This window comes from Bombina bombina, unplaced genomic scaffold, assembly GCF_027579735.1.
Source record: "Bombina bombina isolate aBomBom1 unplaced genomic scaffold, aBomBom1.pri scaffold_2417, whole genome shotgun sequence".
Lineage (NCBI taxonomy): Eukaryota > Metazoa > Chordata > Amphibia > Anura > Bombinatoridae > Bombina > Bombina bombina.
Genome location: NW_026511011.1, coordinates 347 through 21,598, shown reverse-complemented (window position 1 = coordinate 21,598; position 21,252 = coordinate 347). Strand labels below are relative to the sequence as shown.

The 21,252-nt window shown below is 48.1% G+C and overlaps 1 protein-coding gene across 1 annotated transcript; it reads left to right on the top strand.

Annotated features, from left to right (window-relative positions):
• The first annotated feature begins 2,075 nt into the window (after window positions 1–2,075).
• LOC128643565 (glutaminyl-peptide cyclotransferase-like protein) lies at window positions 2,076–19,336 on the top strand. The gene is made up of 3 exons (XM_053696407.1): window positions 2,076–2,832; window positions 14,883–15,023; window positions 18,902–19,336. The coding sequence occupies exons 1-3, from the start codon at window positions 2,656–2,658 to the stop codon at window positions 19,205–19,207; spliced, it is 624 nt and encodes a 207-aa protein (XP_053552382.1). The 5' UTR covers window positions 2,076–2,655; the 3' UTR covers window positions 19,208–19,336.
• The last annotated feature ends 1,916 nt before the right edge of the window (window positions 19,337–21,252 follow it).

The window sequence follows — 21,252 nt, the reverse complement described above, 5'->3', positions numbered from 1 at the left end:
GGTACAGTAATGAGTATATAAACGGTATATAATATGTGTGGGTACAGTAATGAGTATATAAATGGTATATAATATGTGTGGGTACAGTAATGAGTATATAAACGGTATATAATATGTGTGAGTACAGTAAATGAGTATATAATATGTGTGAGTACAGTAATGAGTATATAATATGTGTGGGTACAATAATGAGTATATAATATGTGTGGGTACAGTAATGAGTATATAATATGTGTGAGTACAGTAATGAGTATATAATATGTGTGAGTACAGTAATGAGTATATAATATGTGTGGGTACAGTAATGAGTATATAATATGTGTGAGTACAGTAATGAGTATATAATATGTGTGGGTACAGTAATGAGTATATAATATGTGTGAGTACAGTAATGAGTATATAATATGTGTGGGTACAGTAATGAGTATATAATATGTGTGAGTACAGTAATGAGTATATAATATGTGTGAGTACAGTAATGAGTATATAATATGTGTGGGTACAGTAATGAGTATATAATATGTGTGAGTACAGTAAATGAGTATATAATATGTGTGAGTACAGTAATGAGTATATAATATGTGTGAGTACAGTAATGAGTATATAATATGTGTGGGTACAATAATGAGTATATAATATGTGTGGGTACAGTAATGAGTATATAATATGTGTGAGTACAGTAATGAGTATATAATATGTGTGAGTACAGTAATGAGTATATAATATGTGTGGGTACAGTAATGAGTATATAATATGTGTGAGTACAGTAATGAGTATATAATATGTGTGGGTACAGTAATGAGTATATAATATGTGTGAGTACAGTAATGAGTATATAATATGTGTGGGTACAGTAATGAGTATATAATATGTGTGAGTACAGTAATGAGTATATAATATGTGTGGGTACAGTAATGAGTATATAATATGTGTGGGTACAGTAATGAGTATATAATATGTGTGGCTACAGTAAATGAGTATATAATATGTGTGGGTACAGTAATGAGTATATAATATGTGTGGGTACAGTAATGAGTATATAATATGTGTGAGTACAGTAATGAGTATATAATATGTGTGAGTACAGTAAATAAGTATATAATATGTGTGAGTACAGTAAATAAGTATATAATATGTGTGAGTACAGTAATGAGTATATAATATGTGTGAGTACAGTAATGAGTATATAATATGTGTGGGTACAGTAATGAGTATATAATATGTGTGAGTACAGTAATGAGTATATAATATGTGTGGGTACAGTAATGAGTATATAATATGTGTGAGTACAGTAATGAGTATATAATATGTGTGGGTACAGTAATGAGTATATAATATGTGTGGGTACAGTAATGAGTATATAATATGTGTGGCTACAGTAAATGAGTATATAATATGTGTGGGTACAGTAATGAGTATATAATATGTGTGGGTACAGTAATGAGTATATAATATGTGTGAGTACAGTAAATAAGTATATAATATGTGTGAGTACAGTAATGAGTATATAATATGTGTGGGTACAGTAATGAGTATATAATATGTGTGGCTACAGTAAATGAGTATATAATATGTGTGGGTACAGTAATGAGTATATAATATGTGTGGGTACAGTAATGAGTATATAATATGTGTGGCTACAGTAAATGAGTAAGAGGAAAATATAGCCCTGGTCCTTAAAGGGACATGAAACCCACATTTTTTATTTCATGATTTAGAAAGAGCATGCAATTTTAAACAACTTTCTAATTTACTTCTATTATCTAATTTGCTTCACTTTCTTGGTATACTTTGCTGAAAAGCATATCTAGATAGGCTCAGTAGCTGCTGATTGGTTGCTGCACATTGATGCCTCCTGTTATTGGCTCACCCATGTGCATTGCTATTTCTTCAACAAAGGATATCTGAAGAATGAAGCAAATTAGATAATAAAAGTAAATAGGAGTGTTGTTTAAAATTGTATTATCTACTTGAATCCTGAAATAAAATTGTTGGGTTTAGTGTCCCTTTAAGGGTAAGAAAATGTAACAATGATCTGGTCACTAAGGGGTTAATGTTCATTCACAGTGGTTACCTAATAAAAAAGCTTTGAGTGGAAGTCACATGCTTCCTGTCTAGAGTGGAGCTCCAGTCTGCAGATAGACTACTTTGGAACGCTGGATGCGCTTGCCGAGCCCGGCCTATGAGTTTATGTTATAAAGCATTATGGGTAATTTTACCAGTAGTAAAGATGGCGATGATCGCTGCTGTAATATCGATACCAATTCCTTGTGTATAAACGACCAATCAGCACGACCGGAATTTATGTACACGCCCACTGATTGCGCTGAGTTGTCAAACAGTTGTGTCCAGTTTCGCATTTCTCATTGGCTGCCTGCCCTGTCAATTACCAGAATTCTTGTTTATTTTAAGACAAGTTTATTATTGGTCACTTCTATAGGATTGTTTTCCCTGCATTTGGATTGGTCAGAATACGCTACAACTGGAATCTGATTTGATGATCAATTCTTCTTTGATTTGAGTTGTCGAGCTATACGCGGCCTTTTATAATTGACACTTTAATTGTCCTATCATGAGCCGGTTCCCTAGCCACCTCACACTATGATTAGTCAGTGCTGTCCAGCCCCTTGCTTGTGATTGGCTGCGCCTATATTAATGGCTCAACGCCGGGCTGCTCGATACTTGCGCCCCCCAGCTGGGGTCCCTGTGTCCAGGAGCCCGACCTATCGCTCCTTACTGGTGCTGGGCGCCGGGGTCTTATTGGGGGCCGCGCTACTGCTCTGGGAGGCCGGTGGCGGAGCTCAGGAAAAGGCTGTGGAGAGGGGGAGACAGGTGAGAGGGGAGTGACCGGTGAGAGGGGCTAGTGAGTGACAGGGGGTAGTGACCACTGAGTGACAGGTGAGAGGGGAGTTACTAGTGAGTGAGAGGGGAGTTACTAGTGAGTGAGAGGGGAGTTACTAGTGAGTGACAGGTGAGAGGGGAGTTACTAGTGAGTGAGAGGGGAGTTACTAGTGAGGGACAGGTGAGAGGGGAGTTACTAGTGAGTGAGAGGGGAGTTACTAGTGAGTGACAGGTGAGAGGGGAGTTACTAGTGAGTGAGAGGGGAGTTACTAGTGAGGGACAGGTGAGAGGGGAGTTACTAGTGAGGGACAGGTGAGAGGGGAGTTACTAGTGAGTGAGAGGGGAGTTACTAGTGAGTGACAGGTGAGAGGGGAGTTACTAGTGAGTGAGAGGGGAGTTACTAGTGAGGGACAGGTGAGAGGGGAGTTACTAGTGAGTGAGAGGGGAGTTACTAGTGAGTGAGAGGGGAGTTACTAGTGAGGGACAGGTGAGAGGGGAGTTACTAGTGAGGGACAGGTGAGAGGGGAGTTACTAGTGAGTGAGAGGGGAGTTACTAGTGAGGGACAGGTGAGAGGGGAGTTACTAGTGAGTGAGAGGGGAGTTACTAGTGAGGGACAGGTGAGAGGGGAGTTACTAGTGAGGGACAGGTGAGAGGGGAGTTACTAGTGAGTGAGAGGGGAGTTACTAGTGAGTGACAGGTGAGAGGGGAGTTACTAGTGAGTGACAGGGGGTAGTGACCACTGAGTGACAGGTGAGAGGGGAGTTACTAGTGAGTGAGAGGGGAGTTACTAGTGAGTGACAGGTGAGAGGGGAGTTACTAGTGAGTGACAGGTGAGAGGGGAGTTACTAGTGAGTGAGAGGGGAGTTACTAGTGAGTGACAGGTGAGAGGGGAGTTACTAGTGAGGGATAGGTGAGAGGGGAGTTACTAGTGAGGGACAGGTGAGAGGGGAGTTACTAGTGAGTGAGAGGGGAGTTACTAGTGAGTGACAGGTGAGAGGGGAGTTACTAGTGAGTGACAGGGGGTAGTGACCACTGAGTGACAGGTGAGAGGGGAGTTACTAGTGAGTGAGAGGGGAGTTACTAGTGAGTGACGAGTGAGAGGGGAGTTACTAGTGAGTGACAGGTGAGAGGGGAGTTACTAGTGAGTGAGAGGGGAGTTACTAGTGAGGGACAGGTGAGAGGGGAGTTACTAGTGAGTGAGAGGGGAGTTACTAGTGAGTGACAGGTGAGAGGGGAGTTACTAGTGAGTGACAGGGGGTAGTGACCACTGAGTGACAGGTGAGAGGGGAGTTACTAGTGAGTGAGAGGGGAGTTACTAGTGAGTGACAGGTGAGAGGGGAGTTACTAGTGAGTGACAGGTGAGAGGGGAGTTACTAGTGAGTGAGAGGGGAGTTACTAGTGAGTGACAGGTGAGAGGGGAGTTACTAGTGAGGGATAGGTGAGAGGGGAGTTACTAGTGAGTGACAGGTGAGAGGGGAGTTACTAGTGAGTGAGAGGGGAGTTACTAGTGAGGGACAGGTGAGAGGGGAGTTACTAGTGAGGGACAGGTGAGAGGGGAGTTACTAGTGAGTGAGAGGGGAGTTACTAGTGAGTGACAGGTGAGAGGGGAGTTACTAGTGAGGGACAGGTGAGAGGGGAGTTACTAGTGAGTGAGAGGGGAGTTACTAGTGAGTGACAGGTGAGAGGGGAGTTACTAGTGAGTGACAGGGGGTAGTGACCACTGGGTGAGAGGGGAGTTACTAGTGAGTGAGAGGGGAGTTACTAGTGAGTGACAGGTGAGAGGGGAGTTACTAGTGAGTGACAGGTGAGAGGGGAGTTACTAGTGAGTGAGAGGGGAGTTACTAGTGAGTGACAGGTGAGAGGGGAGTTACTAGTGAGGGACAGGTGAGAGGGGAGTTACTAGTGAGGGACAGGTGAGAGGGGAGTTACTAGTGAGGGACAGGTGAGAGGGGAGTTACTAGTGAGTGACAGATGAGAGGGGAGTTACTAGTGAGTGACAGGTGAGAGGGGAGTTACTAGTGAGTGAGAGGGGAGTTACTAGTGAGTGAGAGGGGAGTTACTAGTGAGGGACAGGTGAGAGGGGAGTTACTAGTGAGGGACAGGTGAGAGGGGAGTTACTAGTGAGTGACAGGTGAGAGGGGGGAGTTACTAGTGAGGGATAGGTGAGAGGGGAGTTACTAGTGAGTGAGAGGGGAGTTACTAGTGAGTGACAGGTGAGAGGGGGGAGTTACTAGTGAGTGACAGGTGAGAGGGGGGAGTTACTAGTGAGTGACAGGTGAGAGGGGGGAGTTACTAGTGAGTGACAGGTGAGAGGGGGGAGTTACTAGTGAGTGACAGGTGAGAGGGGAGTTACTAGTGAGTGAGAGATGAGAGGGGAGTTACTAGTGAGGGACAGGTGAGAGGGGAGTTACTAGTGAGGGACAGGTGAGAGGGGAGTTACTAGTGAGTGACAGGTGAGAGGGGGGAGTTACTAGTGAGGGATAGGTGAGAGGGGAGTTACTAGTGAGTGAGAGGGGAGTTACTAGTGAGTGAGAGGGGGAGTTACTAGTGAGTGACAGGTGAGAGGGGAGTTACTAGTGAGGGATAGGGGGTAGTGACCACTGAGTGACAGGTGAGAGGGGAGTTACTAGTGAGTGACAGGTGAGAGGGGAGTTACTAGTGAGTGACAGGTGAGAGGGGAGTTACTAGTGAGGGATAGGGGGTAGTGACCACTGAGTGACAGGAGAGAGGGAAGTTACTAGTGAGGGACAGGTGAGAGGGGAGTTACTAGTGAGTGACAGGTGAGAGGGGGGAGTTACTAGTGAGTGACAGGTGAGAGGGGGGAGTTACTAGTGAGTGACAGGTGAGAGGGGGGAGTTACTAGTGAGTGACAGGTGAGAGGGGAGTTACTAGTGAGTGACAGGTGAGAGGGGAGTTACTAGTGAGTGAGAGGGGAGTTACTAGTGAGTGACAGGTGAGAGGGGAGTTACTAGTGAGTGAGAGGGGAGTTACTAGTGAGTGACAGATGAGAGGGGAGTTACTAGTGAGTGACAGATGAGAGGGGAGTTACTAGTGAGTGACAGGTGAGAGGGGAGTTACTAATGAGTGACAGGTGAGAGGGGAGTTACTAGTGAGTGACAGGTGAGAGGGGGGAGTTACTAGTGAGTGACAGGTGAGAGGGGGGAGTTACTAGTGAGTGACAGGTGAGAGGGGGGAGTTACTAGTGAGTGACAGGTGAGAGGGGGGAGTTACTAGTGAGGGATAGGTGAGAGGGGAGTTACTAGTGAGTGACAGGTGAGAGGGGAGTTACTAGTGAGAGGGGAGTTACTAGTGAGTGAGAGGGGAGTTACTAGTGAGGGATAGGGGGTAGTGACCACTGAGTGACAGGTGAGAGGGGAGTTACTAGTGAGTGACAGGTGAGAGGGGAGTTACTAGTGAGTGACAGGTGAGAGGGGAGTTACTAGTGAGGGATAGGGGGTAGTGACCACTGAGTGACAGGAGAGAGGGAAGTTACTAGTGAGGGACAGGTGAGAGGGGAGTTACTAGTGAGGGACAGGTGAGAGGGGAGTTACTAGTGAGGGACAGGTGAGAGGGGAGTTACTAGTGAGGGACAGGTGAGAGGGGAGTTACTAGTGAGGGACAGGTGAGAGGGGAGTTACTAGTGAGGGACAGGTGAGAGGGGAGTTACTAGTGAGTGAGAGGGGAGTTACTAGTGAGTGACAGGTGAGAGGGGAGTTACTAGTGAGTGACAGGTGAGAGGGGAGTTACTAGTGAGTGAGAGGGGAGTTACTAGTGAGTGACAGGTGAGAGGGGAGTTACTAGTGAGTGAGAGGGGAGTTACTAGTGAGTGACAGGTGAGAGGGGAGTTACTAGTGAGTGACAGGTGAGAGGGGAGTTACTAGTGAGTGACAGGTGAGAGGGGAGTTACTAGTGAGTGACAGGTGAGAGGGGAGTTACTAGTGAGAGGGGAGTTACTAGTGAGTGAGAGAGGAGTTACTAGTGAGTGACAGGTGAGAGGGGAGTTACTAGTGAGTGACAGGTGAGAGGGGAGTTACTAGTGAGTGAGAGGGGAGTTACTAGTGAGTGACAGGTGAGAGGGGAGTTACTAGTGAGTGAGAGGGGAGTTACTAGTGAGTGACAGGTGAGAGGGGGGAGTTACTAGTGAGGGATAAGTGAGAGGGGAGTTACTAGTGAGTGACAGGTGAGAGGGGCTAGTGAGTGACAGGGGGTAGTGACCACTGAGTGACAGGTGAGAGGGGAGTTACTAGTGAGTTACTAGTGAGTGAGAGGGGAGTTACTAGTGAGTGACAGGTGAGAGGGGAGTTACTAGTGAGTGACAGGTGAGAGGGGAGTTACTAGTGAGTGAGAGGGGAGTTACTAGTGAGTGACAGGTGAGAGGGGAGTTACTAGTGAGTGACAGGTGAGAGGGGAGTTACTAGTGAGTGACAGGTGAGAGGGGAGTTACTAGTGAGTGACAGGTGAGAGGGGAGTTACTAGTGAGTGAGAGGGGAGTTACTAGTGAGTGACAGGTGAGAGGGGAGTTACTAGTGAGTGAGAGGGGAGTTACTAGTGAGTGACAGGTGAGTTACTAGTGAGTGACAGGTGAGTTACTAGTGAGTGACAGGTGAGAGGGGAGTTACTAGTGAGTGACAGGTGAGAGGGGAGTTACTAGTGAGTGACAGGTGAGAGGGGAGTTACTAGTGAGTGACAGGTGAGAGGGGAGTTACTAGTGAGTGACAGGTGAGAGGGGAGTTACTAGTGAGTGAGAGGGGAGTTACTAGTGAGTGAGAGGGGAGTTACTAGTGAGTGAGAGGGGAGTTACTAGTGAGTGAGAGGGGGGAGTTACTAGTGAGTGAGAGGGGGGAGTTACTAGTGAGTGAGAGGGGGGAGTTACTAGTGAGTGACAGGGGGGAGTTACTAGTGAGTGACAGGTGAGAGGGGGGAGTTACTAGTGAGTGACAGGTGAGAGGGGGGAGTTACTAGTGAGTGAGAGGGGAGTTACTAGTGAGTGACAGGTGAGAGGGGGGAGTTACTAGTGAGTGAGAGGGGAGTTACTAGTGAGTGACAGGTGAGAGGGGGGAGTTACTAGTGAGTGAGAGGGGGGGAGTTACTAGTGAGTGAGAGGGGGGAGTTACTAGTGAGTGAGAGGGGGGAGTTACTAGTGAGTGAGAGGGGGGAGTTACTAGTGAGTGACAGGTGAGAGGGGGGAGTTACTAGTGAGTGACAGGTGAGAGAGGGGAGTTACTAGTGAGTGACAGGTGAGAGAGGGGAGTTACTAGTGAGTGACAGGTGAGAGGGGGGAGTTAGTAGTGAGTGACAGGTGAGAGGGGGGAGTTACTAGTGAGTGACAGGTGAGAGGGGGGAGTTACTAGTGAGTGAGAGGGGGGAGTTACTAGTGAGTGAGAGGGGGGAGTTACTAGTGAGTGAGAGGGGGGAGTTACTAGTGAGTGAGAGGGGGGAGTTACTAGTGAGTGAGAGGGGGGAGTTACTAGTGAGTGAGAGGGGGGAGTTACTAGTGAGTGAGAGGGGGGAGTTACTAGTGAGTGAGAGGGGGGGAGTTACTAGTGAGTGACAGGTGAGAGAGGGGAGTTACTAGTGAGTGACAGGTGAGAGAGGGGAGTTACTAGTGAGTGACAGGTGAGAGGGGGGAGTTACTAGTGAGTGACAGGTGAGAGGGGGGAGTTACTAGTGAGTGACAGGTGAGAGGGGGGAGTTACTAGTGAGTGACAGGTGAGAGGGGGGAGTTACTAGTGAGTGACAGGTGAGAGGGGGGAGTTACTAGTGAGTGACAGGTGAGAGGGGGGAGTTACTAGTGAGTGACAGGTGAGAGGGGGGAGTTACTAGTGAGTGACAGGTGAGAGGGGGGAGTTACTAGTGAGTGACAGGTGAGAGGGGAGTTACTAGTGAGTGACAGGAGAGAGGGGGGAGTTACTAGTGAGTGAGAGGGGAGTTACTAGTGAGTGACAGGTGAGAGGGGGGAGTTACTAGTGAGTGAGAGGGGAGTTACTAGTGAGTGACAGGTGAGAGGGGGGAGTTACTAGTGAGTGAGAGAGGGGAGTTACTAGTGAGTGAGAGGGGGGAGTTACTAGTGAGTGAGAGGGGGGAGTTACTAGTGAGTGAGAGGGGGGAGTTACTAGTGAGTGAGAGGGGGGAGTTACTAGTGAGTGAGAGGGGGGAGTTACTAGTGAGTGAGAGGGGGGAGTTACTAGTGAGTGAGAGAGGGGAGTTACTAGTGAGTGACAGGTGAGAGAGGGGAGTTACTAGTGAGTGACAGGTGAGAGAGGGGAGTTACTAGTGAGTGACAGGTGAGAGAGGGGAGTTACTAGTGAGTGAGAGGGGGGAGTTACTAGTGAGTGACAGGTGAGAGGGGGGGAGTTACTAGTGAGTGACAGGTGAGAGGGGGGAGTTACTAGTGAGTGACAGATGAGTTACTAGTGAGTGACAGATGAGTTACTAGTGAGTGAGAGGGGAGTTACTAGTGAGTGAGAGGGGAGTTACTAGTGAGTGACAGGTGAGAGGGGAGTTACTAGTGAGTGACAGGTGAGAGGGGAGTTACTAGTGAGTGACAGGTGAGAGGGGAGTTACTAGTGAGTGACAGGTGAGAGGGGAGTTACTAGTGAGTGACAGGTGAGAGGGGAGTTACTAGTGAGTGACAGGTGAGAGGGGAGTTACTAGTGAGTGACAGGTGAGAGGGGGGAGTTACTAGTGAGTGACAGGTGAGAGGGGGGAGTTACTAGTGAGTGACAGGTGAGAGGGGGGAGTTACTAGTGAGTGACAGGTGAGAGGGGAGTTACTAGTGAGTGACAGGTGAGAGGGGAGTTACTAGTGAGTGACAGGTGAGAGGGGAGTTACTAGTGAGTGACAGGAGAGAGGGGAGTTACTAGTGAGTGACAGGAGAGAGGGGAGTTACTAGTGAGTGACAGGTGAGAGGGGGGAGTTACTAGTGAGTGACAGGTGAGAGGGGAGTTACTAGTGAGTGAGAGGGGAGTTACTAGTGAGTGACAGGTGAGAGGGGGGAGTTACTAGTGAGTGAGAGGGGGGAGTTACTAGTGAGTGAGAGGGGGGAGTTACTAGTGAGTGAGAGGGGGGAGTTACTAGTGAGTGAGAGGGGGGAGTTACTAGTGAGTGAGAGAGGGGAGTTACTAGTGAGTGAGAGAGGGGAGTTACTAGTGAGTGACAGGTGAGAGGGGAGTTACTAGTGAGTGACAGGTGAGAGGGGGGAGTTACTAGTGAGTGACAGGTGAGAGGGGGGAGTTACTAGTGAGTGACAGGTGAGAGGGGTGAGTTACTAGTGAGTGACAGGTGAGTTACTAGTGAGTGAGAGGGGAGTTACTAGTGAGTGACAGGTGAGAGGGGGGAGTTACTAGTGAGTGAGAGGGGAGTTACTAGTGAGTGACAGGTGAGAGGGGGGAGTTACTAGTGAGTGACAGGTGAGAGGGGGGAGTTACTAGTGAGTGAGAGGGGAGTTACTAGTGAGTGAGGGGAGTTACTAGTGAGTGACAGGTGAGAGGGGGGAGTTACTAGTGAGTGACAGGTGAGTGAGAGGGGGGTTACTAGTGAGTGAGAGGGGGAGTTACTAGTGAGTGACAGGTGAGAGGGGGGAGTTACTAGTGAGTGACAGGTGAGAGGGGAGTTACTAGTGAGTGAGAGGGGAGTTACTAGTGAGTGACAGGTGAGAGGGGGGAGTTACTAGTGAGTGAGAGGGGGGGAGTTACTAGTGAGTGAGAGGGGGGAGTTACTAGTGAGTGAGAGGGGAGTTACTAGTGAGTGACAGGTGAGTGAGAGGGGAGTTACTAGTGAGTGAGAGGGGAGTTATTAGTGAGTGACAGGTGAGAGGGGGGAGTTACTAGTGAGTGAGAGGGGAGTTACTAGTGAGTGACAGGTGAGAGGGGGAGTTACTAGTGAGTGACAGGTGAGTAGGGGGGGAGTTACTAGTGAGTGAGAGGGGAGTTACTAGTGAATGAGAGGGGAGTTACTAGTGAGTGACAGGTGAGAGGGGGGGTTACTAGTGAGTGACAGGTGAGAGGGGGGGTTACTAGTGAGTGAGAGGGGAGTTACTAGTGAGTGACAGGTGAGAGGGGGGAGTTACTAGTGAGTGAGAGGGGGGAGGTTCTAGTGAGTGAGAGGGGGGAGGTTCTAGTGAGTGAGAGGGGGGAGTTACTAGTGAGTGAGAGGGGGGAGTTACTAGTGAGTGACAGGTGAGAGGGGGGAGTTACTAGTGAGTGAGGGGAGTTACTAGTGAGTGACAGGTGAGAGGGGGGAGTTACTAGTGAGTGACAGGTGAGTGAGAGGGGGGTTAATAGTGAGTGAGAGGGGAGTTATTAGTGAGTGACAGGTGAGAGGGGGGAGTTACTAGTGAGTGAGAGGGGAGTTACTAGTGAGTGACAGGTGAGAGGGGAGTTACTAGTGAGTGAGAGGGGAGTTACTAGTGAATGAGAGGGGAGTTACTAGTGAGTGACAGGTGAGAGGGGGAGTTACTAGTGAGTGACAGGTGAGAGGGGGGAGTTACTAGTGAGTGACAGGTGAGAGGGGGGAGTTACTAGTGAGTGAGAGGGGGGAGTTACTAGTGGGTGAGAGGGGGGAGTTACTAGTGGGTGAGAGGGGGGAGTTACTAGTGGGTGAGAGGGGGGAGTTACTAGTGGGTGAGAGGGGGGAGTTACTAGTGGGTGAGAGGGGGGAGTTACTAGTGGGTGAGAGGGGGGAGTTACTAGTGGGTGAGAGGGGGGAGTTACTAGTGGGTGAGAGGGGGGAGTTACTAGTGGGTGAGAGGGGGGAGTTACTAGTGGGTGAGAGGGGGGAGTTACTAGTGGGTGAGAGGGGGGAGTTACTAGTGGGTGAGAGGGGGGAGTTACTAGTGGGTGAGAGGGGGGAGTTACTAGTGGGTGAGAGGGGGGAGTTACTAGTGGGTGAGAGGGGGGAGTTACTAGTGGGTGAGAGGGGGGAGTTACTAGTGAGAGGGGAGTTACTAGTGAGTGAGGGGAGTTACTAGTGAGTGAGGGGAGTTACTAGTGAGTGACAGGTGAGTGAGAGGGGAGTTACTAGTGAGTGAGAGGGGAGTTACTAGTGAGTGAGAGGGGGAGTTACTAGTGAGTGACAGGTGAGAGGGGGGAGTTACTAGTGAGTGAGAGGGGAGTTACTAGTGAGTGAGGGGAGTTACTAGTGAGTGAGGGGAGTTACTAGTGAGTGACAGGTGAGTGAGAGGGGAGTTACTAGTGAGTGAGAGGGGAGTTACTAGTGAGTGAGAGGGGAGTTACTAGTGAGTGAGAGGGGAGTTACTAGTGAGTGAGAGGGGGGTTAATAGTGAGTGAGAGGGGAGTTATTAGTGAGTGACAGGTGAGAGGGGGGAGTTACTAGTGAGTGAGAGGGGGAGTTACTAGTGAGTGACAGGTGAGAGGGGGGAGTTACTAGTGAGTGAGAGGGGAGTTACTAGTGAGTGAGGGGAGTTACTAGTGAGTGACAGGTGAGTGAGAGGGGAGTTACTAGTGAGTGAGAGGGGAGTTACTAGTGAGTGAGAGGGGGAGTTACTAGTGAGTGACAGGTGAGAGGGGGGAGTTACTAGTGAGTGACAGGTGAGTGAGAGGGGAGTTACTAGTGAGTGAGAGGGGAGTTACTAGTGAGTGAGAGGGGAGTTACTAGTGAGTGAGAGGGGGGTTAATAGTGAGTGAGAGGGGAGTTATTAGTGAGTGACAGGTGAGAGGGGGGAGTTACTAGTGAGTGAGAGGGGGAGTTACTAGTGAGTGAGAGGGGGAGTTACTAGTGAGTGACAGGTGAGAGGGGGGAGTTACTAGTGAGTGAGAGGGGAGTTACTAGTGAGTGACAGGTGAGTGAGAGGGGAGTTACTAGTGAGTGAGAGGGGAGTTACTAGTGAGTGAGAGGGGGAGTTACTAGTGAGTGACAGGTGAGAGGGGGGAGTTACTAGTGAGTGAGAGGGGAGTTACTAGTGAGTGAGGGGAGTTACTAGTGAGTGACAGGTGAGTGAGAGGGGAGTTACTAGTGAGTGAGAGGGGAGTTACTAGTGAGTGAGAGGGGGGTTAATAGTGAGTGAGAGGGGAGTTATTAGTGAGTGACAGGTGAGAGGGGGGAGTTACTAGTGAGTGAGAGGGGAGTTACTAGTGAGTGACAGGTGAGAGGGGGAGTTTCTAGTGAGTGACAGGTGAGAGGGGGGAGTTACTAGTGAGTGACAGGTGAGAGGGGGGAGTTACTAGTGAGTGACAGGTGAGAGGGGGGAGTTACTAGTGGGTGAGAGGGGGGAGTTACTAGTGGGTGAGAGGGGGGAGTTACTAGTGGGTGAGAGGGGGGGAGTTACTAGTGAGCCCAGAGGCAGAACTTTTTTCACTTTCTGGGATGACATTTTTTTAGTGAATTTTTTTTTAAATTAGGCAGTTAAACTAAACACCAATTCAATTGCAACGTGTCAGTAAAATGGAGAATAAAGCACTATTTAAAGTTTTATAATATAGTGCAGTAGTTGAAAATTGCATTGCAAATTAGCTGCAGACATAGTCTAACATAGAAGTAGTAATAAAAAAGGTGCATTGCTCATACAAACGTCTTACATGCAGAAAAAAAAACAGCTTTGCAGACAGTTAAAGGCCAGAGGATGAGCTTGAAACAATCTCTGAGAGCCAATCAATCAATGCACTACTGCTTTGCAGTGCTACTGCATATTTCACTGTTTACTTAAAACAGTACTTTGCTCGGGATGAACTGTGATAAGGAAAACTTACACAGACAGTGCAGCCAGAGAACAGCTCTGTTTGAAGAGAACAGCCTAATGTGGAGCAGCACTGAAAAGTTAAATCGCTAATTCCTGCATGTATCCTGTTCTTTCTGCAGACATGCTGCATTTTCTGCGATGACATCTCAGATCACTGCATGTTCTGCCTTGGGGCTAGTGAGTGACAGGGGGTAGTGACCACTGAGTGATAGGTGAGAGGGGGAGTGACCAGTGAGTGACAGGTGAGAGGGGGGAGTAACAAATGAACGACAGGTAAGAGGAGGAGGGGCAAGTTAATGGCAGGTGAGAGGGGATGAGTGACAGGTGAGAGTGACCAGTGAGAGGGGGAGTGACCAGTGCGCGACAAGTGAAAAGGGGGGGGGGTGAGAAGTGAAAGGGCGGAGTGACCAGTGAATGACAGGTGAGAGGGGGGAGTGACAAATGAATGACAGGTTAGAGGGGGATTGACCAGTGAGTGACAGGGCACAGTGGGGGAGTGACCAGTGAGTGACAGGTCACAGTGGGGGAGTGACCAGTGAGTGACAGGTCACAGTGGGGGAGTGACCAGTGAGGGACAGGTCACAGTGGGGGAGTGACCAGTGAGGGACAGGTCACAGTGGGGGAGTGACCAGTGAGGGACAGGTCACAGTGGGGGAGTGACCAGTGAGGGACAGGTCACAGTGGGGGAGTGACCAGTGAGGGACAGGTCACAGTGGGGGAGTGACCAGTGAGGGACAGGTCACAGTGGGGGAGTGACCAGTGAGGGACAGGTCACAGTGGGGGAGTGACCAGTGAGGGACAGGTCACAGTGGGGGAGTGACTAGTGAGTGAGAGGGGGAAGTGACAGGTGAAGAGGGTGAGTGACAGGTTAGAGAGGGGAGTGACAAATGAATGACATGTTAGAGGGGGAGTGACCAGTGAGTAATCGGTAAGAAGGGGGGGAGACAGATGAGGGAGGGTAAGTGATGGGTGGAAGGTGAGTAAGAGAAGGAAGTGAGTGGGGGAAAGAGGTGAGGGGCAGGTAAGTAGGAGGATGGAAGTTAGTGACAGATGAGTGGGGGGCATGTGAGTGGTGGGGTAAGGAAGATGTGTAGGAGGGAAGTGTTAGGTGAGTTGAGGAGACACAGGAAGGTGAGAGACAGGTTGTGGAGAAATGAGAAAGATGATGGAGGGATGTGAGTAGGGGGTGCGAGTTACGGATGAGAGAGGTTTGCTAGGAGTGAGTTATGGGGATGTAAGATTTGGAATCAGAGTTGGGTGGAGGAGACAGTTAGGAGAAACATTTGGGAGGGGGGTAGGTTACAGGGGGGAAGGCTGAGGTGTTCTCTAATCCGTCTGTTACAGAATGCCCCCAGCAGTCTCTCCAGCAGTCTCCTTAAACAGCTGGTGTCCAGAGTAGATGAGAAGCGTCTGTGGTCGTCCTTCCTGACACCAATGCTTATTGAGAGATCACCGGGGAGTCCAGGGAACCGAGCAGTGAGAGAGGTGAGTGACCTCTCTTGTCTAGGAAACCTCTCCCTTATCCTCCTACCTGTAATCTGTAAACCTCTCCCTTATCCTCCTACCTGTAATCTGTAAACCTCTCCCTTATCCCCCCTACCTGTAATCTGTAAACCTCTCCCTTATCCCCCCTACCTGTAATCTGTAATCCTCTCTCTTATCCCCCCTACCTGTAATCTGTAATCCTCTCTTATCCCCCCTACCTGTAATCCGTAAACCTCTCCCTTATCCCCCCTACCTGTAATCTGTAAACCTCTCCCTAATCCCCCCTACCTGTAATCTGTAAACCTCTCCCTAATCCCCCCTACCTGTAATCTGTAAACCTCTCCCTTATCCCCCCTACCTGTAATCTGTAAACCTCTCCCTTATCCCCCCCTACCTGTAATCTATAAACCTCTCCCTTATCCCTCCTACCTGTAATCTGTAATCCTCTCCCTTATCCCCCCTACCTGTAATCTGTAATCCTCTCCCTTATCCCCCCTACCTGTAATCTGTAAACCTCTCCATTATCCTCCCTACCTGTAATCTGTAAACCTCTCCATTATCCCCCCTACCTGTAATCTGTAAACCTATCCCTTATCCCCCCCTACCTGTAATCTGTAATCCTCTCCCTTATCCCCCTACCTGTAATCTATAAACCTCTCCCTTATCCTCCCTACCTGTAATCTGTAATCCTCTCCCTTATCCCCCCTACCTGTAATCTGTAAACCTCTCCCTTATCCCCCCTACCTGTAATCTATAAACCTCTCCCTTATCCCCCCCTACCTGTAATCTGTAATCCTCTCCCTTATCCCCCTAACTGTAATCTGTAATCCTCTCTTATCCCCCCCTACCTGTAATCTGTAATCCTCTCTCTTATCCCCCCTACCTGTAATCTGTAATCCTCTCTCTTATCCCCCCTACCTGTAATCTGTAATCCTCTCTCTTATCCCCCTACCTGTAATCTGTAATCCTCTCTCTTATCCCCCCTACCTGTAATCTGTAATCCTCTCTTATCCCCCTACCTGTAATCTGTAATCCTCTCCCTTATCCCCCTACCTGTAATCTGTAATCCTCTCTCTTATCCCCCCTACCTGTAATCTATAAACCTCTCCCTTATCCCTCCTACCTGTAATCTGTAAACCTCTCCCTTATCCCCCCTACCTGTAATCTGTAATCCTCTCTCTTATCCCCCCTACCTGTAATCTGTAATCCTCTCTCTTATCCCCCCTACCTGTAATCCGTAAACCTCTCCCTTATCCCCCCCTACCTGTAATCTGTAAACCTCTCCCTAATCCCCCCTACCTGTAATCTGTAAACCTCTCCCTAATCCCCCCTACCTGTAATCTGTAAACCTCTCCCTTATCCCCCCTACCTGTAATCTGTAAACCTCTCCCTTATCCCTCCTACCTGTAATCTGTAAACCTCTCCCTTATCCCTCCTACCTGTAATCTGTAAACCTCTCCCTTATCCCCCCTACCTGTAATCTGTAAACCTCTCCCTTATCCCCCCCTACCTGTAATCTGTAAACCTCTCCCTTATCCCCCCTACCTGTAATCCGTAATCCTCTCCCTTATCCCCCCTACCTGTAATCCGTAAACCTCTCCCTTATCCCCCCTACCTGTAATCTGTAAACCTCTCCCTTATCCCTCCTACCTGTAATCTGTAAACCTCTCTTATCCCCCTACCTGTAATCTGTAATCCTCTCTCTTATCCCCCTACCTGTAATCTGTAATCCTCTCTCTTATCCCCCTACCTGTAATCTGTAAACCTCTCCCTTATCGCCCCTACCTGTAATCTGTAAACCTCTCCCTTATCCCCCCTACCTGTAATCTGTAAACCTCTCCCTTATCCCCCCTACCTGTAATCTGTAAACCTCTCCCTTATCCCCCTACCTGTAATCTGTAAACCTCTCCCTTATCCCCCCCTACCTGTAATCTGTAAACCTCTCCCTTATCCCCCCCACCTGTAATCTGTAAACCTCTCCCTTATCCCCCCTACCTGTAATCTGTAAACCTCTCCCTTATCCCCCCTACCTGTAATCTGTAAACCTCTCCCTTATCCCCCCTACCTGTAATCTGTAAACCTCTCCCTTATCCCCCCTACCTGTAATCTGTAATCCTCTCTTATCCCCCCTACCTGTAATCTGTAATCCTCTCCCTTATCCCCCCTACCTGTAATATGTAAACCTCTCCCTTATCCCCCCTACCTGTAATCTGTAATCCTCTCTTATCCCCCCTACCTGTAATCTGTAATCCTCTCCCTTATCCCCCCTACCTGTAATATGTAAACCTCTCCCTTATCCCCCCTACCTGTAATCTGTAAACCTCTCCCTTATCCCCCCTACCTGTAATCTGTAAACCTCTCCCTTATCCCCCCTACCTGTAATCTGTAATCCTCTCTTATCCCCCCTACCTGTAATCTGTAATCCTCTCCCTTATCCCCCCTACCTGTAATCTGTAAACCTCTCCCTTATCCCCCCTACCTGTAATCTGTAATCCTCTCTTATCCCCCTACCTGTAATCTGTAATCCTCTCCCTTATCCCCCCTACCTGTAATATGTAAACCTCTCCCTTATCCCCCCTACCTGTAATCTGTAATCCTCTCCCTTATCCCCCCTACCTGTAATCTGTAAACCTCTCCCTTATCCCCCCTACCTGTAATCCGTAAACCTCTCCCTTATCCCCCCTACCTGTAATATGTAAACCTCTCCCTTATCCCCCCTACCTGTAATCTGTAAACCTCTCCCTTATCCCCCCTACCTGTAATCTGTAAACCTCTCCCTTATCCCCCCTACCTGTAATCTGTAAACCTCTCCCTTATCCCCCTACCTGTAATCCTCTCTCTTATCCCCCTACCTGTAATCTGTAATCCTCTCCCTTATCCCCCTACCTGTAATATGTAAACCTCTCCCTTATCCCCCCTACCTGTAATCTGTAAACCTCTCTCTTATCCCCCCTACCTGTAATCTGTAAACCTCTCCCTTATCCCCCCTACCTGTAATCTGTAAACCTCTCCCTTATCCCCCCCTACCTGTAATCTGTAAACCTCTCCCTTATCCCCCCCTACCTGTAATCTGTAAACCTCTCCCTTATCCCCCCCTACCTGTAATCTGTAAACCTCTCCCTTATCCCCCCCCTACCTGTAATCTGTAAACCTCTCCCTTATCCCCCCCCCTACCTGTAATCCGTAAACCTCTCCCTTATCCCTCCTAGCAGTAATCTTCCAGTTTCTCTGTTATCCCCCCATCTGTAATCTGTGTCCCAGTCCCTTCTCCCCAGTTACATGCAAGCATGTCCTTTCCCTCCGTTGAGCCAGTCCCTTAACATTCCCTATTACCTTTGAACCTCTTTACCTTATGACCTTTTGTTCTTTGACCTTCAAACATGTCCCTTTCCCCGTTATTTGTGTTTCCCCCCGATGAGCATTTCCCTTCTATGTTTGACTTGTGCCTTCCCTGATTACCTACAATCTTAGAGACATTAAACACTAAATACATTTTATAAGCATAGTGTTGTATTTATACCCGGCCTCCCACTAGTCATGGGTGGCGCCATGTTGAATTCTAGGCGTCATTGTATTCCAGTGCTGATGTATGTGCAGTAACTCTCTTTTTCAGATTCCTGCGGTGTAACCGAGGTTCCATAATGGCAGCACCCATAATTAGAGTGAGGTGCATGAGATGTGTTTAGTGTTTCTTTAACCTTTACTCCTGTGATCTGCAAACTTGTTCTATCCCCATGACTTCCAAATCTGTCCTTTCCTCCTTACCTGACATGACCTTTCCCTTCATTCCCGTATGACTTGCAAGTAGACCATTCCCCTTGTGACCTACAAGCCTGTCCCCTCCAGAGTGACACAGTTTCCTTGATGTCTGTCCCCAGCTTATCTCCAATCACCTGCGGTCTCTGTCTTCAAGGTGGGTTGTCGACTTGGACCTGTTTGACTCTGTGACCCCTCGTGGTACATTACCTTTTGGGAATGTGGTAGCCACATTAGATCCCTCTGCTAGTCGCCGTCTGGTGCTTGCCTGCCATCTGGATTCCAAGTGGTTCCCTGTAGACAAGAGAGGACGTCCTTTTGTTGGCGCCACTGACTCTGCTGTCCCCTGTGCTCTCATACTAGAGGTTGTCACCGCTCTGGACACTTTGCTTGGGGAGCATAAGAAGAAGGTGAATTTTGTCTTCTAGACCGATCTATCCTCCAAGAAATCATGAAATGTATTATTATCTGGTTCCATGTTTTGTTAATACCTTTTGCATGGCCTCATGTCAGTATTTATTACCACTAACCTTTTAAAGAATGACCATATTGCCTCCAGTGGTATTAGTATAGAACCTCATGACCCTCAGTACTCATGACCACTGACCTATTGACAGTGTTCTGATTATCCCTGCATGGTCCAGTGTCTGGATTGTTGACCTTTTTTGTCAATGACCAAATGACCTTTGTGTGGTCTATTACCACTATCCCATTGACAATGATCAGATGCCCTCTGACTTGCCTTGGTTTAGTAGTATTGACCACTGACATTTGTTTTTGTTGATGTCCATGTGACCTCAGTGTAATCTGTGAGTAGTCAGGTCCCTTAAAGGGGTAGTCTAGTCAAAATAAAACTTTCACGATTCAGATAGAGCATGCAGTTTTAAGTACCTTCGTAACTCCTTTTTATATCAATTTTTCTTTGTTCTCTTGGTATCTTTTTTTTTGAAAGAACAATAACGTAAGCTTAGGAGCTAGTCCATTTTGGGTTCAGCACCCTGGATAGCGCTTGCTGATTGGTGGCTACATTTAGACACCAATCAGCAGGCGCTACCCAGGTGCTGAACCAAAAATGGGCTGGCTCCTAAACTTACATTCTTTCTTTTTTTCAAATAAAGATACCAAAAGAATGAAGAAAAATTTATAATAGGAGTATATTTGAAAGTTGCTTAAAATTTCATGCTCTATCTAAATCATGAAAGTTTAATTTTGACTAGACTGTCCCTTTAACCTTTTGGACATTGACCTAGTGACCTTCCATTGCTTGGCGATGACCTTTTCTGTAATTAGTCATAACTTTTAACCGTTTGTCAATGACAGACTGACCTATGCTGTTGTCGGGTAATGACAGACTGACCTATGCTGTTGTCAGGTAATGACAGACTGACCTATGCTGTTGTCGGGTAATGACAGACTGACCTATGCTGTTGTCAGGTAATGACAGACTGACCTATGCTGTTGTCGGGTAATGAGTTATAACCTCTTGTTAATGACAGACTGACCTATGCTGTTGTCAGGTAATGACAGACTGACCTATGCTGTTGTCAGGTAATGACAGACTGACCTATGCTGTTGTCAGGTAATGACAGACTGACCTATGCTGTTGTCGGGTAATGACAGACTGACCTATGCTGTTGTCGGGTAATGACAGACTGACCTATGCTGTTGTCGGGTAATGACAGACTGACCTATGCTGTTGTCAGGTAATGACAGACTGACCTATGCTGTTGTCAGGTAATGACAGACTGACCTATGCTGTTGTCGGGTAATGACAGACTGACCTATGCTGTTGTCAGGTAATGACAGACTGACCTATGCTGTTGTCGGGTAATGACAGACTGACCTATGTTGTTGTCGGGTAATGACAGACTGACCTATGTTGTTGTCGGGTAATGACAGACTGACCTATGCTGTTGTCGGGTAATGACAGACTGACCTATGCTGTTGTCGGGTAATGACAGACTGACCTATGCTGTTGTCGGGTAATGACAGACTGACCTATGCTGTTGTCGGGTAATGACAGACTGACCTATGCTGTTGTCGGGTAATGACAGACTGACCTATGCTGTTGTCGGGTAATGACAGACTGACCTATGCTGTTGTCGGGTAATGAGTTATAACCTCTTGTTAATGACAGACTGACCTATGCTGTTGTCAGGTAATGAGTAATAACCTCTTGTTAATGACAGACTGACCTATGTTGTTGTCAGGTAATGACAGACTGACCTATGCTGTTGTCGGGTAATGACAGACTGACCTATGCTGTTGTCGGGTAATGACAGACTGACCTATGCTGTTGTCGGGTAATGACAGACTGACCTATGCTGTTGTCGGGTAATGACAGACTGACCTATGCTGTTGTCGGGTAATGACAGACTGACCTATGCTGTTGTCGGGTAATGACAGACTGACCTATGCTGTTGTCGGGTAATGACAGACTGACCTATGCTGTTGTCGGGTAATGACAGACTGA